The sequence below is a fragment of the Sminthopsis crassicaudata genome, chromosome 3 (genome assembly GCF_048593235.1).
Source record: "Sminthopsis crassicaudata isolate SCR6 chromosome 3, ASM4859323v1, whole genome shotgun sequence".
NCBI classification, from domain to species: domain Eukaryota; kingdom Metazoa; phylum Chordata; class Mammalia; order Dasyuromorphia; family Dasyuridae; genus Sminthopsis; species Sminthopsis crassicaudata.
The window spans coordinates 178,600,927-178,621,859 of record NC_133619.1 but is presented as its reverse complement, the minus strand read 5'-3'; the positions used below and the strand labels follow the sequence as shown (position 1 = coordinate 178,621,859).

Sequence of the window (20,933 nt, the reverse complement as noted above, 5' to 3'; positions counted from 1 at the left end):
TAGAAGCAAATTAAAATGTAATTGGGAAATATTTAACAATATATATAAAAATATAATAAAACATACATGATCTTAATATGTGGTTTTGCAAGTTGATATGTGGTCTCCAGGGATTCTTATGTGTGGCTTACTGGCTCTCAAATTTCTGTTTGAGTTTATTACCACTGATATCTACCATATAGAAAATAGGATCAGGGTCTTTCCATAAGAAATTTTGGATTTTATGTATACTATGAGATCACAAAAGAAAAAAAAAAAATCTGGCATATAGGAGTAAAAGCTGATTTGCAATTCCTTCAGTGTGTTATGATTCACAGCTGTAGGGGCTTTCAGAGAACCATCCAGACTCTTAATGGTACAGTCCCCTTTAGCCCTTTACAGGCTTTCTGGGTATCACACTTAGGCAGTGGTCCTCAACACCTAAGTTATTGCATATTGTGTTACGTAGTGTGCTTTCTAGAGCCCCACATTGGGGTACCAAAATGTAATTTCTGGACTAGGTCTCTAGAGAATCTCACGACCAGCCTGAGACCTTGGTCTTAGAGGAGGTATGATGAGGGAGAGACTCACATGGATGGTCAAATATGGAGTCCATTTATTTCAAGTTCTCTCAGCCTTAAATACCTTGTATTTAATTACATCACGGTAAGGGTCCTTTAAATGGGCAGCACCACAGTGCAACAGGAGATTGATGGCCCAGAAGTAATCTCTGTGGATATAGGACTCCCCTGTGGGTGGGATCCTGGCCATATTGATATAGTTTTGTAATGGGTGATGGCTCTCTCGCTGGTTGGCTGTGTGTGTGACCTCACAGGCCCTTTATAAGCCCACTGCAGACAGCAGTCGCTCTCTTTAACTTGGCTCCCTAGCCTGTGGTAGCTGAGCCAAGCTGATGGAGCCATGAGAGGTAAGGATTTTGGTAGTGAATATGTGGGTCTTCAGACCAGGTGTTCACTAGGGTACTGACAAGTCAGGGCAGTAAGTCAGGGCATTATGTGAGTAGGTATAATAAAGGCTTTTAAAATTACACATGGCTGTTCTTGAGTGTGCTACCGGTTATTAAACTATAGATTCAAGAGATCGTGGCCAGAGACCTTTGAAGGCCTCAGAGGAGGAGAGCCGGGTAGAGTTGATACTGCAAAGGTCAGTGGTCAAAGGTACTCTGTTGGGCCTAGGACAGACTGGTAATTGTTACTACCAGGAGGGCATGTTACACATCACCACAGCACACTGAGCATGTGCTAACTATAAGCATCTTACTATTAATATGTAAATGCATCTTTTACTGCAAGTATCTCTGCTTTAAGTAGAACACAAGTTGTCACATCCTCCTCCCCCACTTCTCAGGAAAGCTGAGATGCCCCCAAGGGGAGATGAGAGCCAAACCAAACGTTGATAGCAGATTCCCTCTCTTAACTCTCTCTCACCGAGAGTTCCCCTGATGTCTGTGGCCCTTTACAGTGTTACTTTGGGAGGAATTTCATATTGATTTTTCTCTAATTTTTCCTTCTCATCTACTCATTACTTTTGCTCTTGGGGAAAATGCAGAGGAGAGCAAAGATAATGCATATAAAGGTTGTGTGTATGTATGCATGCGTGTTTGTATGTTCCATCATATTGTATTTAACTAACTCTTGAATGATTGGTTGCAGGTATTGTGTCTCTGATTTCCTTGGCCATCCTATCTTATGAGCGCTACAGGACCCTCACCCTATGTCCCAGACGAGGGGCAGACTACCAGAAGGCTCTATTGGCTGTTGCTGGCTCATGGCTATATTCTTTGATCTGGACTGTACCACCTCTGATTGGCTGGAGCAGTTATGGAACTGAGGGAGCAGGAACAAGCTGTTCTGTGCACTGGACCTCGAAATCAGTCCAATCTGTATCCTACATCATGTGTCTCTTCATTTTCTGCCTAGTCATCCCCATCCTGATTATGATCTATTTCTATGGACGACTTCTGTATACAGTCAAGCAGGTAAGTCATCCTCCATTTCAATCTATTTGAGATGAAGGAAATGCTTTCATTCTTGTTTTTGATAAAGTTATCATTATAGCACAATATTTTTATTATATGCAATCTTAAATACCAATAAAGTTACTTAACCATACGGCTATTTATGTTTTAAAATTAATTTCTATTTATAGTTTAACCATAAGAACATGTTTGTTATTCTGTCTTTATCTCTTCTGTTCTCTTTCTATCCATTTATCTATTCTCCTTTTTAATAATTTTTTAATATAGAGACTCCTCTAGTTCTATTTTCTTTGTTTCACAATAATTCATCTGTCTAACTAAATTCCTTCATATTCCTCATGCTTGGAATTAATGACTTAGATATAATTCATAACTTTGATATTAAATAATTTAATTAGTGATTGCCCATTTAGTTTATTTAAGGTTTTTTGAGTTCTTTTCAATTACAGATAATGTTACCATGTGCATTCTTTTGAAGAACTGTCAATTTTTTTCCTGAATATTGAGGGCATATTCTTAATAATAGGATTAAAGAAATAAAAATAAAATGATTTTGTGGCTCCTTATATGACAATTTGCCCTTTAAAAAGTGCCTATTTGTGGTGGATGAATGTATTTATTTCTCTACAAACAGTTCAGCTTTGCATTTTGTCATTTTTGTTAATTTTTAGTTAGTTTACCAAACACACACACACACACACACACACACACACACACACACACACACTGCCCATGATCAGACTTTTTGAAGAGTGACATGCTATTTATTAATTTCTTGATCCTGTATAAATGAGGTTGGTGCAATTTCAGGTTTGGCCTTTGTCATCCAGTGACTCTTAAAAGTTGAATAACTCTTTTATATTTCTACTTGGGTAGACAAATAGATAGGAAGATAGGTAGGGAATGAAGGAGGAACACAGAGTCATTCTGAATAATATGAACATAACAAGAGTTGATCGTTCACTAGAACCAGGAATCTTCAATTTCTTTCATACCATATAGCCTCAAATTTTACATGAGGCCAATGAGATTGACTGATCTAGAAGTGATGTTCTGAACTTGTAATATATTTGGTATAAAAAACTTCCAGTATGAAAACTCCTTCCATTGAGGTAGATTATTATCTCTTTTGTCAAAGGAACTTTCCTATGATTATGTAGCTAGCAGATATCAGATATGCAACTTAAATCAAGGTCTGACTGGCTTTGAGCACTACAAAAGTTTTGGTATCTTATTCTAATATATTATAAAGCTATTGGGAAAGATAGTAATGAAAAAATATTGTATGTAACTGAAAACGTTAATTGCTAATTTTTTTTTGAAGTTTCAACAGCATTTTTATTTGGGTTTATAAAAGTTGTAATAATTTTAACATTGTATATAATGACAATAGATATTCTCGAACTGGAAGTTGGAATATTAGTTGGAATAAAATCAGTTAAATCACAGTGAGTTCTTGAGGTTAGAGAATAAATAAGTTCTTGGAAAAAACAAGGGTATCAAAGCATTTAAAAATAATTTTATATGAACTTAATAAAAAGTACGAATTCATAAACAGAACTATTTATAATATTTAGAAATTATAACCTACATTTTAGTTTCTTTGCAAGACTTTCTAATATTTATTTATTTATTTTTATTATTATATATTTTTTATAATATTATCCCTTGTATTCATTTTTCCAAATTATCCCCCCCTCCCTCTACTCCCTCCCCCCGATGACAGGCAATCCCATACATTTTACATGTGTTACAATATAACCTAGATACAATACATGTGTGTAAATACCATTTTCTTGTTGCACACTAAGCATTAGATTCCGAAGGTACATGTAACCTGGGCAGACAGATATTAGTGCTAACAATTTACATTCACTTCCCATTGTTTCTTCTCTGGGTGTAGCTACCTCTGTCCATCATTGATCAACTGGAAGTGAGTTGGCTCTTCTTTATGTTGAAGATTTCCACTTCCATCAGAATATATCCTCATACAGTATTGTTGTTGAAGTGTACAGTGATCTTCTGGTTCTGCTCATTTCACTCAGCATCAGTTGATCCAAGCCTCTCTGTATTCCTCCTGCTGGTCATTTCTTACAGAGCAATAATATTCCATAACATTCATATACCATAATTTACCCAACCATTTTCCAACTGATGGACATCCATTCATCTTCCAGTTTCTAGCTACAACAAAAAGAGCTGCCACAAACATTTTGGCACATACAGGTCCCTTTCCCCTCTTTAGTATTTCTTTGGGATATAAGCCCAATAACAGCAATGCTGGGTCAAAGGGTATGCACAGCTTGATAACTTTTTGGACATAGTTCCAAATTGCTCTCCAGAATGGCTGGATTCTTCCACAACTCCACCAGCAATGTATTAGTGTCCCAGTTTTCCCACATCCCCTCCAACATTCATCATTATTTGTTCCTGTCATCTTAGCCAATCTGACAGGTGTGTGGTGGTATCTCAGAGTTGTCTTAATTTGCATTTCTCTGATCAGTAGTGATTTGGAACACTCTTTCATATGAGTGGATATAGTTTCAATTTCTTCATCTGAGAATTGTCTGTTCATATCCTTTGACCATTTATCAATTGGAGAATGGTTCGGTTTCTTATAAATTAGGGTCAGTTCTCAATATATTTTGGAAATGAGACCTTTGTCAGAACCTTTGCTTTTAAAAATATTTTCCCAATTTGTTACTTCCCTTCTAATCTTGTTTGCATTAGTATTGTTTGTACAGAAACTTTTCAGTTTGATGTAATCCAAATCTTCTATTTTGTGATCAATAATGATCTCTAGTTCTTCTCTGGTCATAAATTCCTTCCTCCTCCACAAGTCTGAGAGGTAGTAATGGTGATAGTGGGCAACCTTGTTTTACTCCTGATCTTACTGGGAAAGGTTGCAGTTTATTTCTATTGCATATTATGCTTACTGACGGTCTTAAATATATGCTCCTGATTATTCTAAGGAATAGTCCATTTATTCCTATACTCTCAAGAGTTTTAGTAGGAATGGATGTTGGATTTTGTCAAATGCTTTTTCTGTATCTATTGAGATGATCATATGGAACTTATTAATTTGATTATTAATATGGTCAATTATATTAATAGTTTTCCTAATATTAAACCAGCCCTACATTACTGGAATAAATCCTACTTGATCATAGTGTATTATCCTGGAGATGATTTTCTGAAGTCTTTTTGCTAATATCTTATTTAAGATTTTAGCATCAACATTCATTAAGGAAATTGGTCTATAATTTTCTTTCTCAGTTTTCGATCAACCTGGTTTAGGTATCAGTACCATGTCTGTGTCATAAAAGGAGTTTGGTAGGACTCCTTCATCCCCTATTTTTTCAAATAATTTATATAACATTGGGGCTAATTGTTCTTTAAATGTTTGGTAGAATTCACATGTGAATCCATCTGGTCCTGGGGATTTTTTCCTGGGGAGTTGATTAATAGCTTGTTCTATTTCTTTTTCTGAAATGGGACTATTTAAGCAATTTATCTCCTCCTCTGTTAATCTAGGGAGCCTATATTTTTGGAGGAAGTCATCAATTTCACTTAAGTTATCAAATTTATTGGCATAAAGTTGGGCAAAGTAACTCCTTATTATTTCTCTAATTTCCTCTTCATTGGTGGAAAGATCCCCCTTTTCATTTGTAAGACTAACAATTTGATTTTCCCATGTATACCAAATTTTCATTAGAATTGCCTATACACATATCAAGAATACACCAATCTTAATGGTAGTATTACTCAGACTTTTACAAGTAATATTCCTCAATCTAATTCAGTTCCAATTTATCAATAATGGACAGAATCAGCTACACCCAGAGAAGGAACACTGGGACTTGAGTGTAAACTGTTTTTACTATTGTCTTTCTACCCAGGTTACTTATACCTTCTGAATCCAATTCTTACCGTGCAACAAGAAATCGGTTTTACACACATATATTATATCTAGAATATACTGTAACACATTTAACATGTATGGGATTGCCTGTCATCTAGGGGAGGGGGTAGAGGAAGGGAGGGGAAAATTCGGAAAAGAAGTGAGTACAAGAGATAATGCTGTAAAAAAAATTACCCATTCATATATACTGTCAAAAATTATAATTAAAAATTAATTTAAAAAACCAAGTAATATTCTTCAATAGAACATATCTTTATCATTAGCAGAGAGAGATAAAAAATGTAGATAAAATAAGATCCTATTTTGCTTGTTGTTGATTATGAAAAAATTGATTCACTAGAGTAAAATACATTCAGCTAAATCAACATGCATTTATTAAAATTCTACTATGTGCTAAGTAGTGTGGTAAGTGTTCTCTTTTCCAACAAGGTACCTCACTTACATACATTAAGCTCATTCAAGATATATCGATGGCTCTCTGGTTATAAACATCAGATGATTCATGTAAGAGCAAGATGAACACTTAATAAAGATGCTTCCCACTGGGATTGAGGAGATCTAGCACATGGTTCAAGTTGATGGAGGATTCGCTTTGGATGATCAAATATTGTTCTATTTGAGGATTGTCTTGGTTAAATGTACCAACATCTGAAAAATTTCAGAACTTTCTGAAAGAAATATGAAATCTCCTATGAGTTTGAGCTGAACATTCACATCTTTTGATAAATTAGAGGAAACTATTTCCTAGATTATGATATTCAGTTGGACAGACCACATAGAGAGATTATTCATCACTATTGTACTGTTTTATCAGGAGTTAATCAGATGAGAGGTCTACTTAATCATTCTTTTAAAATGTGTAATGGCTGCTTCTTCCTAATTATCCATTATAAATTAAAGTCACCAGAAATTACTTATTTCTACAAAAGTCCATTTCATAAAGCTTCTATATTATTTTTCAGATGCTTAATGACCTCTCAAGGGAATAGAACTTTATAGTAATGGAACTTCATCAGTAGATTGCTCCATTGCTCCTTCCAGATGCAAAACTTCCCTGAAATAGAAATGTGGTTGAAACAATTATGGATTATCCATTCATTACTTAGTTGAGAATTAAGTCTTCCTGTGCTTCTTACAACAATAATCTCAATAAAAATTAGTCTCATGTGCCACTGTTAGAGACTATTGTTTCAAAAGTAGTCATGGTGACAACCTGAGAAATGGTTATTATATAGTATTCTTTTTGTTGCCTTCTGGGAAACCATGGAGAGTTCAGCTTATTTAATATTTTCCGGCTTACTAGATTTTAATTAGAGAATAACCAATGCATTTCAGCTCTGCACTAGGATATGCCAAATGGGTGATAAATATAGGCTGTGAAAAGTTAAATAATTTTAAACGTTTTCTAATAATGCCAAGTTAAAGTAGGGATTCATTTTTCACTATTCTTCTCTTTGGATCATCCAGTTGATTATAAATATTACTTCAATTATTTTTTGTTAGTTTTTTTTAACTCAAGCTTTGTCACAATCTTATCAAATAAAAAATTTCAACTTTGGCAAAGGAAATGAGCACTTTGTTAGTGTTGATGGTGATTTTCCTCTTGACTTTGAGATAAAACTCCTTGTTACTAGTTTTCCATAAGTTGCTTTTCTTCATAAATTTGTCAGCAGACGTCTCTTGGTTCATATCATTTCTATATTATTTGATTTCTTAGCATTCTGAATCTGTTTGTGATACATGACCCAGATGGTTTAGAATATATTTTAGGTTTTCCTCCAATGCCCCTGCAAATAGGTGGGCAGCTTTAAGTATGGCCTTCAAGAGGAGGGGATTTCTTCCATCATTGTTGTTTCTTTAGTCTATATTAAAAGACCAAGTTTTCAACAAATAGCATGTGCTCTTATATCAGCAATGATAGATATATATAATTATGTGTATGTGTGTTTTCAAATTGAACTCCCATTAACTGATCATTTCAAGAACAAACAAAACATTCTGTCAGCTATTTTTAGAATCCAGACATCTAATGACTGGTGTTTCATCATAATTGCCTTACCTAATGGAAAAAGATAAAACACAGAGGTGGATTGCTACAGGGGGAACAGAAAGTAAGGAGCCTGAATTTCCACTTAATGTACACCTGCCCTTTTATTTTAGCTTTCTGATTGAGGGTGGTTTACAGCAAACATTAAAAGAAATTTTGAGGAAAGTGGAACCAAGATGGCAAAGAAAAAGCAAAAATTTATTGGAGTTCTCTCCCAAACTTCTTCAAATACCTTTAAATCATGCTAAAAAACAATCCCTGGAAAAGTAGAATCCACAAAAGAACAGGGTGAAATAACTTTCCAGCCACAGACAACTTAGAAGATTGGCAGGAAAAATGGAGCAAGGTCTCTTGTCACAGTTCGAAGAAAGAGTACTTGGGTTCACTCATAGGCCAGGAGAGTAGTAAACAGCTTTTCTTAGATTATACTTCTTTGGAAGAACTGAAAACTTATAGTTCTCTAAAAGTACCTCTGAAAACAGTTGCACAAAACCCCTAAAGCTTGGGATTATGTACCCTTCACTCTGGAAGCAGAGCCCCACATTAGAAAAGAGTCAAGAAATAATGTGAGAAAATGATCAAACAACAGAAAAAAATTCTGATCATAGAAGGTTTCTTTGGTAACAAGGAAGATCAAAAAACACAGAAAATAACAAAATCGAAGCTCTTCTATGCAAAGTCTCCAAGAAAACAAGAATTGTGGACATGGAAGAGCTCAAAACAGATATTGAAAATTAAGAGACATAAAGGAAAAAATGGGAAGAGAAATGAGAGTGATTCAAGAAAATTATGAGAAAGTCAATAGCTTAGTAAAGAAGACAAAAATATAGAAGAAAATAACACCTTAAAAACAGGTCAAATGGTAAAGGATGTACAAAAAAGTTAGAGGGGAAGAATGACTTGAAAAGCAGAATTGGTCAAATGGAAAAGGTGGTACAAAATTCTCAGTGAAGAAAAAAATTCCTTTAAAATTAAAATGAGCAAATGGAAGATAATGATGTAATGAAAAATCAAGAAACAATAAAATAAAACCAAGAGAATGAAAAATAAAAGAAAATGTGAACTATCTCATTGGAAAAAAACAACTGACCTAGAAAATAAATCCAGGAGAGATGATTTTAAAGTTATTGGATTACCTGAAAGTTATGGTAAGGGGAAAAAAAAGAGTCTCTAGACACCATCTTTTAAGAAATGATCAAGGAAAATTGCCCTGGATATTTTAGAAAATATAATAAAAATTGAAAGATTCCACCTCCTGAAAGAGATTCCCAGTTGAAAACTCTTAGGAGTATTATAGCCAAATTTCAGATCGGTCAGGTTAAAGACAAAGCATCCAGAAAGAAACGATTCAAGTATAGTGAAATTACAGTCAGGAAAACACAAGATTTAGAGCTTCTACATTAAAAGATCCAGGGACTTAGAATAAGATATTTAGGAGTATAAAGGAGTTAGGATTACAACCAAGAATCACTTATCCAGCAAAACTATGTTTAATTCTTCAGGGGGAAAAAATAAACATTCAGTTAAATGGAGGACTTTCAAGCATTCTTGATGAAAAGACCAGAACTGAATAGAAAATTTGAATTTCAAATACAAGACCGAAGAGAAACATTAAAAGGTAAACAGAAAAGGGAAATAATAAGAAATTTAATAAGATTAAACTGTTTATATTCCTATATGGGAAGGTGATACTTGTAACTCAAAAGAACTTTCTCATTATTAGAAAGAGTATATATAGACAGAGGGCACAGTTGTGAGTTGATGAAAAGATGATATCTAAAAAAATATAAAATTAAGAGCTGAGAAAAGAATACACTGGGAGAAAGAGAGAGAGGTAGAATAGGATAAATTCTCTGAACATAAAAGAGGCAAATAAAAGTTTTTAAAGTGGAAAAGAAGAGTGGAGAGCTGGAGGAAAGTGAGTAAACTTTACTGTCTTCAGAATTGGTTCAGAGGGAATAACTTAACATACTTCTTTGGGTGTAGAATCTGTCTTATCCTACAAGAAAGTAGGAGGAAAAAGGGATAAGAGAATGGGGGATTGATAGAAGGGAAGGAAGTGTGATCCTCACAAGCCACTTAACCTTGGACTATCTCAGTTTCCTTGATTGTAAAATGGAAATAATGATAGCCCCTACCTTGAAGGATTGTTGTGAGAATAAAATGAGAATTTACACATCTTAAAGTGCTATGTAAATGCTATTATTACGGTTTTCATTATTATTATTCACAGATTAGCATTTCTAAATACATATTTATTTAGAGAAATACATTTAAAGTTAAATAATTTAATATATTTATATTAATTTTATAAATTTATATATGGACATATGTGTAAAATAAAATTATCAGAGGAGTACCAAAACTACTATGTTTATCTTTACCTAATTATGAACTTTCTTCTCTTTTTTTTTGCATTAAAAAAAAGTTTGATTCCTATTTTGACCTGTTTTTTTTTTTTTTGGATATTTTTATCTCTGCTTTCTACTCTTTCTCCCACAACTCCTTCTACCACCCCAAATAAAAACTCTCCCACATAATGCTATATATGTAAAACAAAAGAAACCCACACAGTAGCTATATCTGAAAACATATATCTCATTGTGTATCTATACTTAGTCATAAATCAGCTTCCTGGTTTTTACTAAAAAAAATTTTTTATCCATCCTAATTCTTTTTTTTTTTTTTTTTGCCAGAATTACTAATACTAATGACTTTAGGGGGAAATGTTGCTGTCCCATATATGTGGTATGTTGAGAAATCAGCTCCTTTCAGTGACACCTGAATGATATGTGGACAGTCCTACAGAGTATGCATCTGCTTTATGAATGCTCATGTTCCTTAATTATTCCTATCTACTACATTTTAGGGTGCTAGGCAAATATCCATTATGAACTCTTTTCAGTTGATGGAAAGGAAATTGCTCTGTAGTGTTTATTTGTCTCAAATTTGTCAATGGAAAAGAAAATAAATGCTCTGTTAGACAAGTTATAAAATGACATTCTACACTTTAAATCTCTTAAAAAAGTAAAAAAATAACCCAAAATTAATTTTATAGGCAAAAAAGATAACTGGATATATAAGAAACTGAATCATAGGTCAGGTTTTTAAAAGACCAAAAAATGGAAATAATCCTGTTCAACAACTTCTGATCATAAACAAAACTTTTCACCATTATGATGAAGGAATTCTAGTATAGAGTGTAAATTGAACAGAGATGGGAATGATGAGGTTCTTCAAATACTCCTTTGTAGGTGACATTTTGCTGATTATATTAAATATATCAAATATATAATAGAGCTTCCTAGAAAATGTCTATAGTATAATTTACTCAGGAAGAATAAAAGGAAATGAAGCATATCTATGTACTAGAATACAATATGCATTTTAATTGGCAAACACTAGAATTTGTCCATCAGACAACACAGACAGATGATGAGTTTGATTTACAGTTGAATGAAAAGGGTGAAATGGCTAGATTGTCTTCAGGAAAATGAAAATTTCCCAGATTTCTTACAAAAGCAAAGTCTCACTTTTCATTAAAACCAGCATTCTACTTTATGTCATAGAGACAAAGAAATACAATAGTATCCAAGGAACTAAAAATCAGTGTAACATAGAAATGCATAATGGACTTTGGGAGGTTATGGGGCGTGTATATATATATATATATATATATATATATATATATATATATATATATATATATATATATATATATAGTAATCAATGGATAACTCTTAGAAGAATAGGAGAAAAAGATGTCAGGAATTGTATCATAGCATATATATGCATATACACATTAGTATACAATATAGACATATGTACATGTATATGCATATAGTCTATATGTATATACATATGTATATACAGAGAAAGAGGAAGAGGAGGAGAAGAAGGAGGAGGAGAAAGAGAAGAAAGAGGAGAAGAAGAAAAAGGAAAACAAAAAGGAAAAGGAGGAGGAAGAAGAAGAGGAGGAGAAGAGAAGAAGGAGGTGGAGGAGGATGAAGAGAAGGAGGAGGAGAAGGAAGAGGGGAGATGAGAATCTAAAAACATGATCTTTGAATTATTTCAAGGAATACTGAAGGAGTTCAAGGTAGACTTTTGAGTTCTGGTCTTAATGACTCTCTCAATTGCTATTGAATCTATATAATATGTTCTGAAAAACATTTTGATTTAGCCCTAGAAATCTGGAACAATCTTATACTTCCTGAGTGACAATTTAGATCTCTAATTCTCTACAGACTTCAAAAGGCAAATCATAGCTCCTTTAAATTGATTAGTTTATTTTATTCCTTTAATGACTATTATTCCATGTTTTTAACTGGCAGGCATCAAAGACAAACCACACAATGATTTTGCATATGGAGGTAAGTCTGTATTGGATTACCTGCTATGATCTTTGCAAAGCTTCTAGTCTTACCTCCATATGCAAAATCATTTTCACCAATGAATATTTAATTGCTTAGGTGTGGGGGGGATTTGGAGAGAGTGGGCATGGGGATTGCAAAGAGGAGCAATAAATTCTGCCTGCAAAGAAGTTTTAATCAACTAATATCTAACTAACCAATAGGTTCAGATAGATTACAGTTATCCCTTCTACATTGAGGGGAATAAGGGAAATTGGAAAATTTGCTTAAATTTTTTGGTTCTCCCTTTGTACTTTTTCTTTTATGGAAATTTATAGAACCTTATTGTAAAATTTGGATTAAGTTGGGCTCAGTATCATCTGCAGTTTCCACAAAATTTCCTGCAAATTCCAATTTAATTTTTTTTTCCTGAAGCAAGTGGGGTTAAGTGACTTGCCTAGGGTCACACAGCTAGGAAGTATTAAGTGTCTAGGTCAGATTTAAACTCAGGTCCTCCTGATTTCATGGCTGGTGCTTTATCCACTGCACCACCTAACTGCCCCCAAATTTAATTTCCTATGTATTGAAACAATGATAGGGGAAAAGTCTGGAGTGGAAGGGATAACTGTACAAAGAAAAATATAGTAGGAGTAGAGGAAATCCAAAGTGCTTTAGCAGAGGAAAAGAACACTTTCACCTGGGATGGGAACTATCAGCAAAGTCTATATATATATGGAGGAGGAAGAGTTGAATCTTTAAGGTAGAGAAACGTTTCAGTAGGTAATGAGGAAGGAGGGCATTAAATACATGGAGATGTGTGTAAACGTATGAAGGCTAAAAAGGGAAAATTGACATCTTAGAAAGTCTAGTTGTCCAGTTTGACTGGAATGTGGAGTGTAAAAAAGATATGGATTTAAATCTTGATAAGCTACTTAAAAACTCATAGTTTTGAGTTTATTAATTATTAAGGTGTGTCAACACGAGTCTACATAGTGCTAGTTTGTATGTAGTAGCTTTTCTATCTTGCATGAGTATTAGCCAGTGTCATACAAAATGGATTTCAGAAACTCTGCAGAATAGATTTAGCATTTGTGAGACTCTCTCTGTCCCTAATAGTTTCTGAAATCCATTTTGTATGACACTGGCTAAAACTCATCAAATTAAAGTGAAGCTTCAGCTTTGACAGTTTTACTTGTTGCCTTGAAAATATTGAACATATTTTGCAGTAATATTTTATCATGTTAAAATCATATTGATGTCCATTTAACATGTTTGCTTCTGGCTATTTTCTTGTCATAAAACTATTAATCAGCCACAGAGCCTTCTGCCATGCTATATAAATGTTTCCCCCCAAACTCCTTGCTTATATAATAGAGTACTAAAGGCAACTGTAGGGGGGAAAAACTCTTCATATGTACCTCATGTTCCCAAAATGTTGGCATTTTTTTTGTGTGGATTACAAGCAGTCTTACATGAATTTTGTGAAGATAATTAAAGAAGTCAATGAACACAATTGTCTAGAGCTTTATAAACACAGATATCCTAACTAGTGCATTAAGGATTTAACATTTGACAAAAACTGTTGGGAAAACTGAAAAGAAATATGATTGAAGATAAGTAAATAACAATACCTTACAATGTGCTATATTACTAGCTATGCGATTTTGGGCAAATCATTTAATCTCTGTTTGTTTGGAAGGCAGCTAGGAGGCTCAGTAAATAAGGCTCTGGGTCTAGTCTCAACCTGACATCAAATTTGGACTCAGATAATGATTAGCTTTGTAACTCTGAGCAAGTCACTTAACCTCTATTTATCTGTCTTAATTTGTTGAAGAAGGAAATGTCAAAATACTCCAGCATCTTTCCCAAGAAAATCCCACGGACATGATGGTCTGTGGGGTCTTGAAGTATTGGATACTACTGAGCAACAGGCTCCAAATGAATACATGGCAGACTTAAAGGATGACTTAATTAGCAAATTAAAGGAGCAAGGAAGAAATTACCCAGCTCATAATTTTAGCCTTCTGTTAAACTTTTCACTCTTTCACCCCACCATTTATTCCATCAGTTGCCCAGTATTGCTGTTTCTACCTCTACAACATCTCTCTCTCTCTACTCATACATACTCATACTCATACTCAACCTTATTAATTCAGTCCTTTATCACTTCTTACCTAGATTACTGCCAGCGTCTCTCAGCCTCATGTCTTTTCCTACTCTGGCTATTTCTCCACATGACTGCTGAAGTGATTTTCTTTAAGCATAGATATATTCCCTTCACTTCTCTGCTTGATAAACTCCAGGGATTTCCTATTGCTACTAGAATAAATTATAAACTCCTTTGCTTAGCTTTTAGATCCCTTTATTACCTGCCCCAACCTATCTTTCTAGCTTCATTGTATGTTACATTGAATCTCATACTTTTAAAAATATATTTTGGTTGCACATAATTTTTTGGACAAACAAAAACAAATACAGATAAAATGAGAAAAATAATTCACAATGTAATTAAGAAACTTCCTCTTGCAGAAAAAGGATTTCCTCTGGAAAAAAAAAAAGTCTTATTTCTAAAAAATCAATAAGGAATTAATTCAAATTTATAAAAATTAGTGCCATTTCCCAATTGTTAAGTAATCAAAAATTATAGTAAATTTTCTTTTTTTTATTGAAGTTTTTTATTTTCAAAACATATGCAAGGATAATTTTTCAACATTGACCCTTGAAAACCTTTGTATACCAATTCCCCTATCTCTACCTTAGATGGCAAGTAATCCAATGTATGTTAAACATGGCAATATATATATATATGTATATATATATATACATATATATATGTATATATATATATATAATCCAATATATTCATACATATTTATACAGTTATCTTGCTGCACAAGAAAAATCAGATCAAAAAAGGAAATAAAAATGAGAAAAAATAAAATGCTAGCAAACAACAACAAAAACACTAACCAACAAAAAGAGTGAAAATGCTGTGTTGTGATCCATCCTCAGTTGCTCTCTCTGGGTATAGATGGCTGTCTTTATTATAAGATCATTGGAATTGAAGAGAGTCAAGTCCATCAGAATTGATCATCATATAATTTTGTTGTTGCTGTGTACAGTGATCTGGTTCTGCTCATTTCACTTAGCATCAATTCATATAAGTCTCTCCAGGCCTCTCTGAAATCATCCTGCTGATCATTTCTTATAAAATAGTAATATTACATAATATTTATGTACCATAACTTATTCAACCATTCTCTAACTGATGGACATCCATAGAGTCAATTTTCAAATTAAAAAAAAAATCCAACAGCCATGAAAAATGCTTCAAATCAGGAATAATTAAAGAAATGCAAAGTAAAATAACTCTGAGGTACTCACATATATTGTATTGTCAAAAATGAAAATGATAAATATTAGAGGGGCTATGGGAAAATAGGCACATTAATGCATTGCTGGTGGAGTTGTGAATTGGTAAGTGGTGATGAAATAAAATCAAAGGGCTTCATATTTTAATGGGGGGCAATACAAAAGGGAAGCTGAAAAGTAGAAGGGGATATGTAAATGAGAAAGATGGCATGAAGGCTCAGTTCTGGATGAGGTTAAGACTAAAACTCAACTATAAATGTCTGGCATCCCAGTGTCACAATTCAAATTTACTCTCAGCAAAAAACAGTAACAACAAAATTAGATTAATCTGGTATGTTTCTTTTAAAGAAACCTCATACCATTACTTTTATTTCTAGCTATTAAGTTCCCATGTAATGCTTAGCACAGAACTTGACACGTAGTAGGTTCTTAATAAATATTCATTTCATAGGGTCTTTAATCTTTGTCTTTGCATTCTCAGCAGTTAGTGTAGTGCCTGGCACATACTAGGCACTCAATGTTGCTTTTTGATTAAAATGTAACAGTGTAATACTTCATCCATCCTCTATTGCTTCTATAAGCTGTATATTTCATTTAAAAAATCTATGTTTCTGGATGAGTTATCTGCATATTCACACTAGACTATAATAAATATTTCCTTGGATGTTGAATGCTAGCCAAATTCCTATTTTGCCTGCTTCAGATTCTTACTTGATTTCTCAGATTATGGAAGTTCAGAATCACATACAAACATACCTGCATACAGACATTATTTCTCATTCCTATTTCTTCATTACTCCATTCCTATTTCTCAAGGCTGGTCATTGCAGCAAGAAAAGCTGAAAGTAGGAGAGGAGAGGGAAAAATCCATTTAAAAAAATGACCAAATTCAAATAGCAGAGCAGAATGAACCTATCTTAGTGGGAAACAACCTGCTAACATCTGAAGATCCCCATCACATAAAAATGCAACACAACAATCAATTTTCATAATAATTGCCCTATGCCTAAAGAAAAAAATTAAATATGTTCAATGCAGAAAGCAGGAAAACATATAGCAAAAAGTACTTCACAAATCACTCCATCCACAGTCTTTAAATTTTCTAAGTTTGGGGTCTTAAACTTCAATAACAAAAGCCATTTAGAACATTTCCCTCCTTGAACAATTACATATAAATGTAGCATTATAATAATACCTTACTTTCATTTGAATAGCACTTGTCAAGTTATCAGCCTACCTGGTGGGGTAATGGTCTTTCTGATTAAAATCCAATGAGACATATACATTTGAAAAGACAACTCACAAATTTTCTTTTTTAAGATTGGATCTATGATTTAATTGCTATATAAAGTTCCCAAAGAAGAAATCCTTTCTCCCACTGCAGATTTGACAATACTTTGCAACATCATTGTTGTTTTTCATCCTTCTTTTTCAAAGAGGACCAATGACATCAAGAGGTGATGTCTTGACTCATGAATTTAAATTTAAATGAGACTGGGTTGTACAAAGTCACCAGCTTTACTCTCTCTTCCAAGTCATCAAAGTCCAATAGCAAATCAAAAGTCAAGGTGACAGGCTTGGGATATAATGGATGGTCATGGTATCTTCAATTGACCAAGGTCTAGGCACTCCACAGCACCTGCCTCCATTGCCTTTATGGCCACTGAAACAAATTGTTCTCATCTATGCATTACACAGTATCCTTCCAGAAACTGTGAGGTTGGTCAGAGAATAATGTTTCCCAAAAGAGGCTGATTTATGGATGTGTTGGAACCACGGCTGTCCAGAGTTGGAGTCTAGCTATATGGAGAGCCAATTGTTAAATTTCGAGTGTGAATTGCAACTTACTTGTGGGATATATATTAGGGCAACTGATTGTTTCATTGATTGCCAAAATGTAAGAAAATAATGGAGAAAATATTAATAATGCAATTTAAAGTTAAAAGTGTGTTTGTTCATTTTCAGAGACATTTGTTAAATATTTACCAGCATCTTTCCTGTTGTTGTTTTTGTTTGTCCTTTTTCCTTGAAGAGGACCATGACATCAGGGAGGTGATAATTCCATGATATACAACAAGTGAGGGAACAGCATATATGAGGAAGTCAAGGAATTGGGAGTAGCTCTGTTCCTATCCTAAAATTCATATTGTAAGTCCAGGAATCCAGGTTGGGTATTAAGGTCAACCTAAAAGGAATAGAGCTTTTTAAAAAGCCCTAAAGAACAAGGTTTTAGGAGACTAGCCTAGTGGGAATTTGAACTTAAACTTGGTGGGACCAATATTATGTAGGAAAAGGTTAGGCTCTGAATCTAATCCTCCTTCCATCTCCAGAGACCAAGATCATGCAGGGGAGTATTATGCTACTAAAATATTGGAAAAAAGTTTGGTTTTTTTGTGTCTATGAAGCAAATATACTTTTGTAAAAACAACTTGATGATAAGTGGCTAAATGTAACAGAGATGTTAATCAGTGGACTCATAAAGTAAAGGAAACTCAATCACTATGTTTCCAGATGATGAAAGAGTCCAGAAATAATTTCTAATCCCCTCAGGGTACCAGAGAATTTTGAAGAGAGGGATAAAATGTAACAGGTCTGGACCTCAGAGAACAAGACCAACATAAACCATATTACACAAGATAAGAATCAACAAATGCCAAATGAATGGAAAGAACAAGAAGTTTTAGGACTTTGAGGTTTTGACAAGAATTTAATTTTGATCCGACTCTCTGTGGCCAAGACCTATTCTCCTCTGGTGTTTAATCAGGGGCAAATGCTCAAGAAAGGTTTCATGAAAGATGTGGGATTTAGGAGTGATTGAAATTCTACTTCCATCTGTGTTTTCAGATGAGAGGGCAGTAGCATAAACAATTTAAGTTATAGAAAAATAATGAGGGCAATGATAACCAAGAACATGTTAACTCTAAAATGAAGGCAACCAGGTGATAGAATTTGGGATCTTAAGTCAGGAAAACACAAGTTCAAATTCTAATTCAGATATTTATTAGCTGTATTACTCTGTTTTGAGGATGAAATGAGATATTTTAAAATTGCATAAGAAATATTTATTATTATTTTTACATGCCAAGACTGAAAATAAATAAGTAAGGTTTGTAATGAGAAATAACTCAAAAGATTATATCATCATCTTTAAAAAGCTTTTAAAAAGTCAATATACCACCTATAAAATAATTTATACCTTTTATACTATTAATATTCCAGGGGTTGAAAATATTACCATCTCTACTATTTTTTTAACATCATGCTAAATGAAATCACTCATTTTTATACTGCTGGAAATGTGGTTTTTAGAAAAGTCTCTTTGATAAGTGAAATTTAAGGATTTTGCTCTGATTTCAACATTGAAGCAGGGCAGGAATTTCAGATCCTTAGAAACAAAATAAAACAAAACAAAAACTGTATTATGTAAAGAGGCCAGCAAGATAGAATAGCAAGTGAACCTTGTCTGCTTCCTCCATCTTCATTTGCAAACTAATTGAGAATGAACTTAAGATCCACATTGATTTCATTATCCCTAGCCACCACAAAGCTCCTATAAGCTTTTTGGGGGATCAAAGTTCTCAAGATAGATTTTGAGAATGCAAGATTACAAACAAGCATGTAACAAGAATTTTTTAAAAAAGTATTTCCTACCTCTAAGTATGATAATTCCTTGGCATAATGAATTTTAAGTTAGTGTTAGCCAAATTCAGCTAAAATAAAAGATTTAACCTTAGCCTAGGGCATTATGTTAGTTTTTATTTGGTTGTTAGATAGATTGATAGGACAGCTAAGGTGACATCGTGGATAGAGAGCCGGGCCTAGAGTCAGGAAGACCTGAATTCAAATATGATCCCAGACACTTATCAGCTCTCTGACTTTAGGTAAAACTTCTAACCCTGTTTGCCTTGATTTCCTCATTTGTAAAATGAGCTGGAAAAGGAAATGGCAAAACCACTTTGCCATGACCCCAATATAAATGACTAAATAACAGAAAAAGATGGGTTTGGTATCATGCTCTAGGTTATATATTTAAAGAGTTAGAGCATGTAATCTTTTCTGCTACAAATGGAGATTAACTAGTACTTCAGTAGCATCAGTGGGAATAAAGAATAGCATTTGTACCTGAAAAGTTTAGATCACTAAAACCTAAGGGATAGTACTAGAGAGCATCTTTGTGATCATGTGCTTTATAGAGATTCCCAGTGGACAGATTTTATACTCACAGACTATCAATGTATCTCTAGTTTTAGACATGTGAATTATTCTAGATAAATGTATACCCTTTGTCAAGTATCTGTCTGATTCCCTATGTGTGACATCTCTTGTTTGTCCCCTGACCACATATTCCTTATATGGGGGCCTTCTTTATACATTTTCCTGGTCATATGTATGTTCCTCCTGTCTTTCCTCAATATTTGTGTGGTAACCCACAGAAATATTTATCCCATATAGTTGGGGGAAGGAAGCAAGGATCTTTTCTTGTCACTTTATTTGCTATACTATGTAATTAAATACCTTTTATTTTGAGCTAATGTGTCCTTTGGCTGGCTGGTAAAAGTAAACACATTAGTGCAGTCTCATGAACTTGGATTTTGAGTGGGCAGTAATTCATAGAGTGCTTCAACCCTGAGACAGCTTTTCTAGGGGCCCCTATTGGAGAGATGGCTCCAGGGACAGAACTAGAAACAGGGGCCAGGCTAGAAATACGACATTAGCTAAATGCCTGAAAAGAATTCTCCATTTTGTAGTAGTGAAGCATTTTCAATAAACACCTAAATGTTTGTCTTTCACTTCAATGGCCTAGAAATTTGCCTAGAAAGACAGCATACAGAAAACATAGGCAATCTTAACTATATTTATTAAAATATATGCTCCTTACTGTGCAAAATTGAGGAGAAAATATGCAACTGCCCATCTCTCTATGATTTGTCTTCCCAGAGGTCTATTTAACTTAGCAGTAGGATACCTGAAAGATTCGTTTAAAAGTAGCTAAGAGGAGTGAATGACCATGTATGCTAAAAATAATTAGAAGAATGGACTATTCTCACTAAGACTTATCAGAGACTCATTCCACGAGAAATGATACTCTTGTACTAGTAATCCTTATTTATCTCTGTGGGCAGTGGTAAATATCTGCCCAAACATGAGCAGGAGATTTTCTCAGCAAATGTAGTGTAAATGGAATTCTAAAATTCATGGGGATTGGAAACCTCATATCTATTCATTGTCCAGACAAAGCGCTTTATGGTCCCAGTCTTTTTCGAC

General features: G+C 33.9%; 1 protein-coding gene across 1 annotated transcript in view; it reads left to right on the top strand.

The window, feature by feature from the left end:
- LOC141561969 (opsin-3-like) overlaps positions 1-20,933 on the top strand; it is a 198,127-nt gene that overhangs the window by 40,843 nt on the left and 136,351 nt on the right. The window contains exon 2 of the mRNA XM_074302013.1: positions 1,653-1,978. Within this exon, the coding sequence (XP_074158114.1) occupies positions 1,653-1,978 (326 nt within the window). The remainder of the gene's footprint in view (positions 1-1,652; positions 1,979-20,933) is intronic.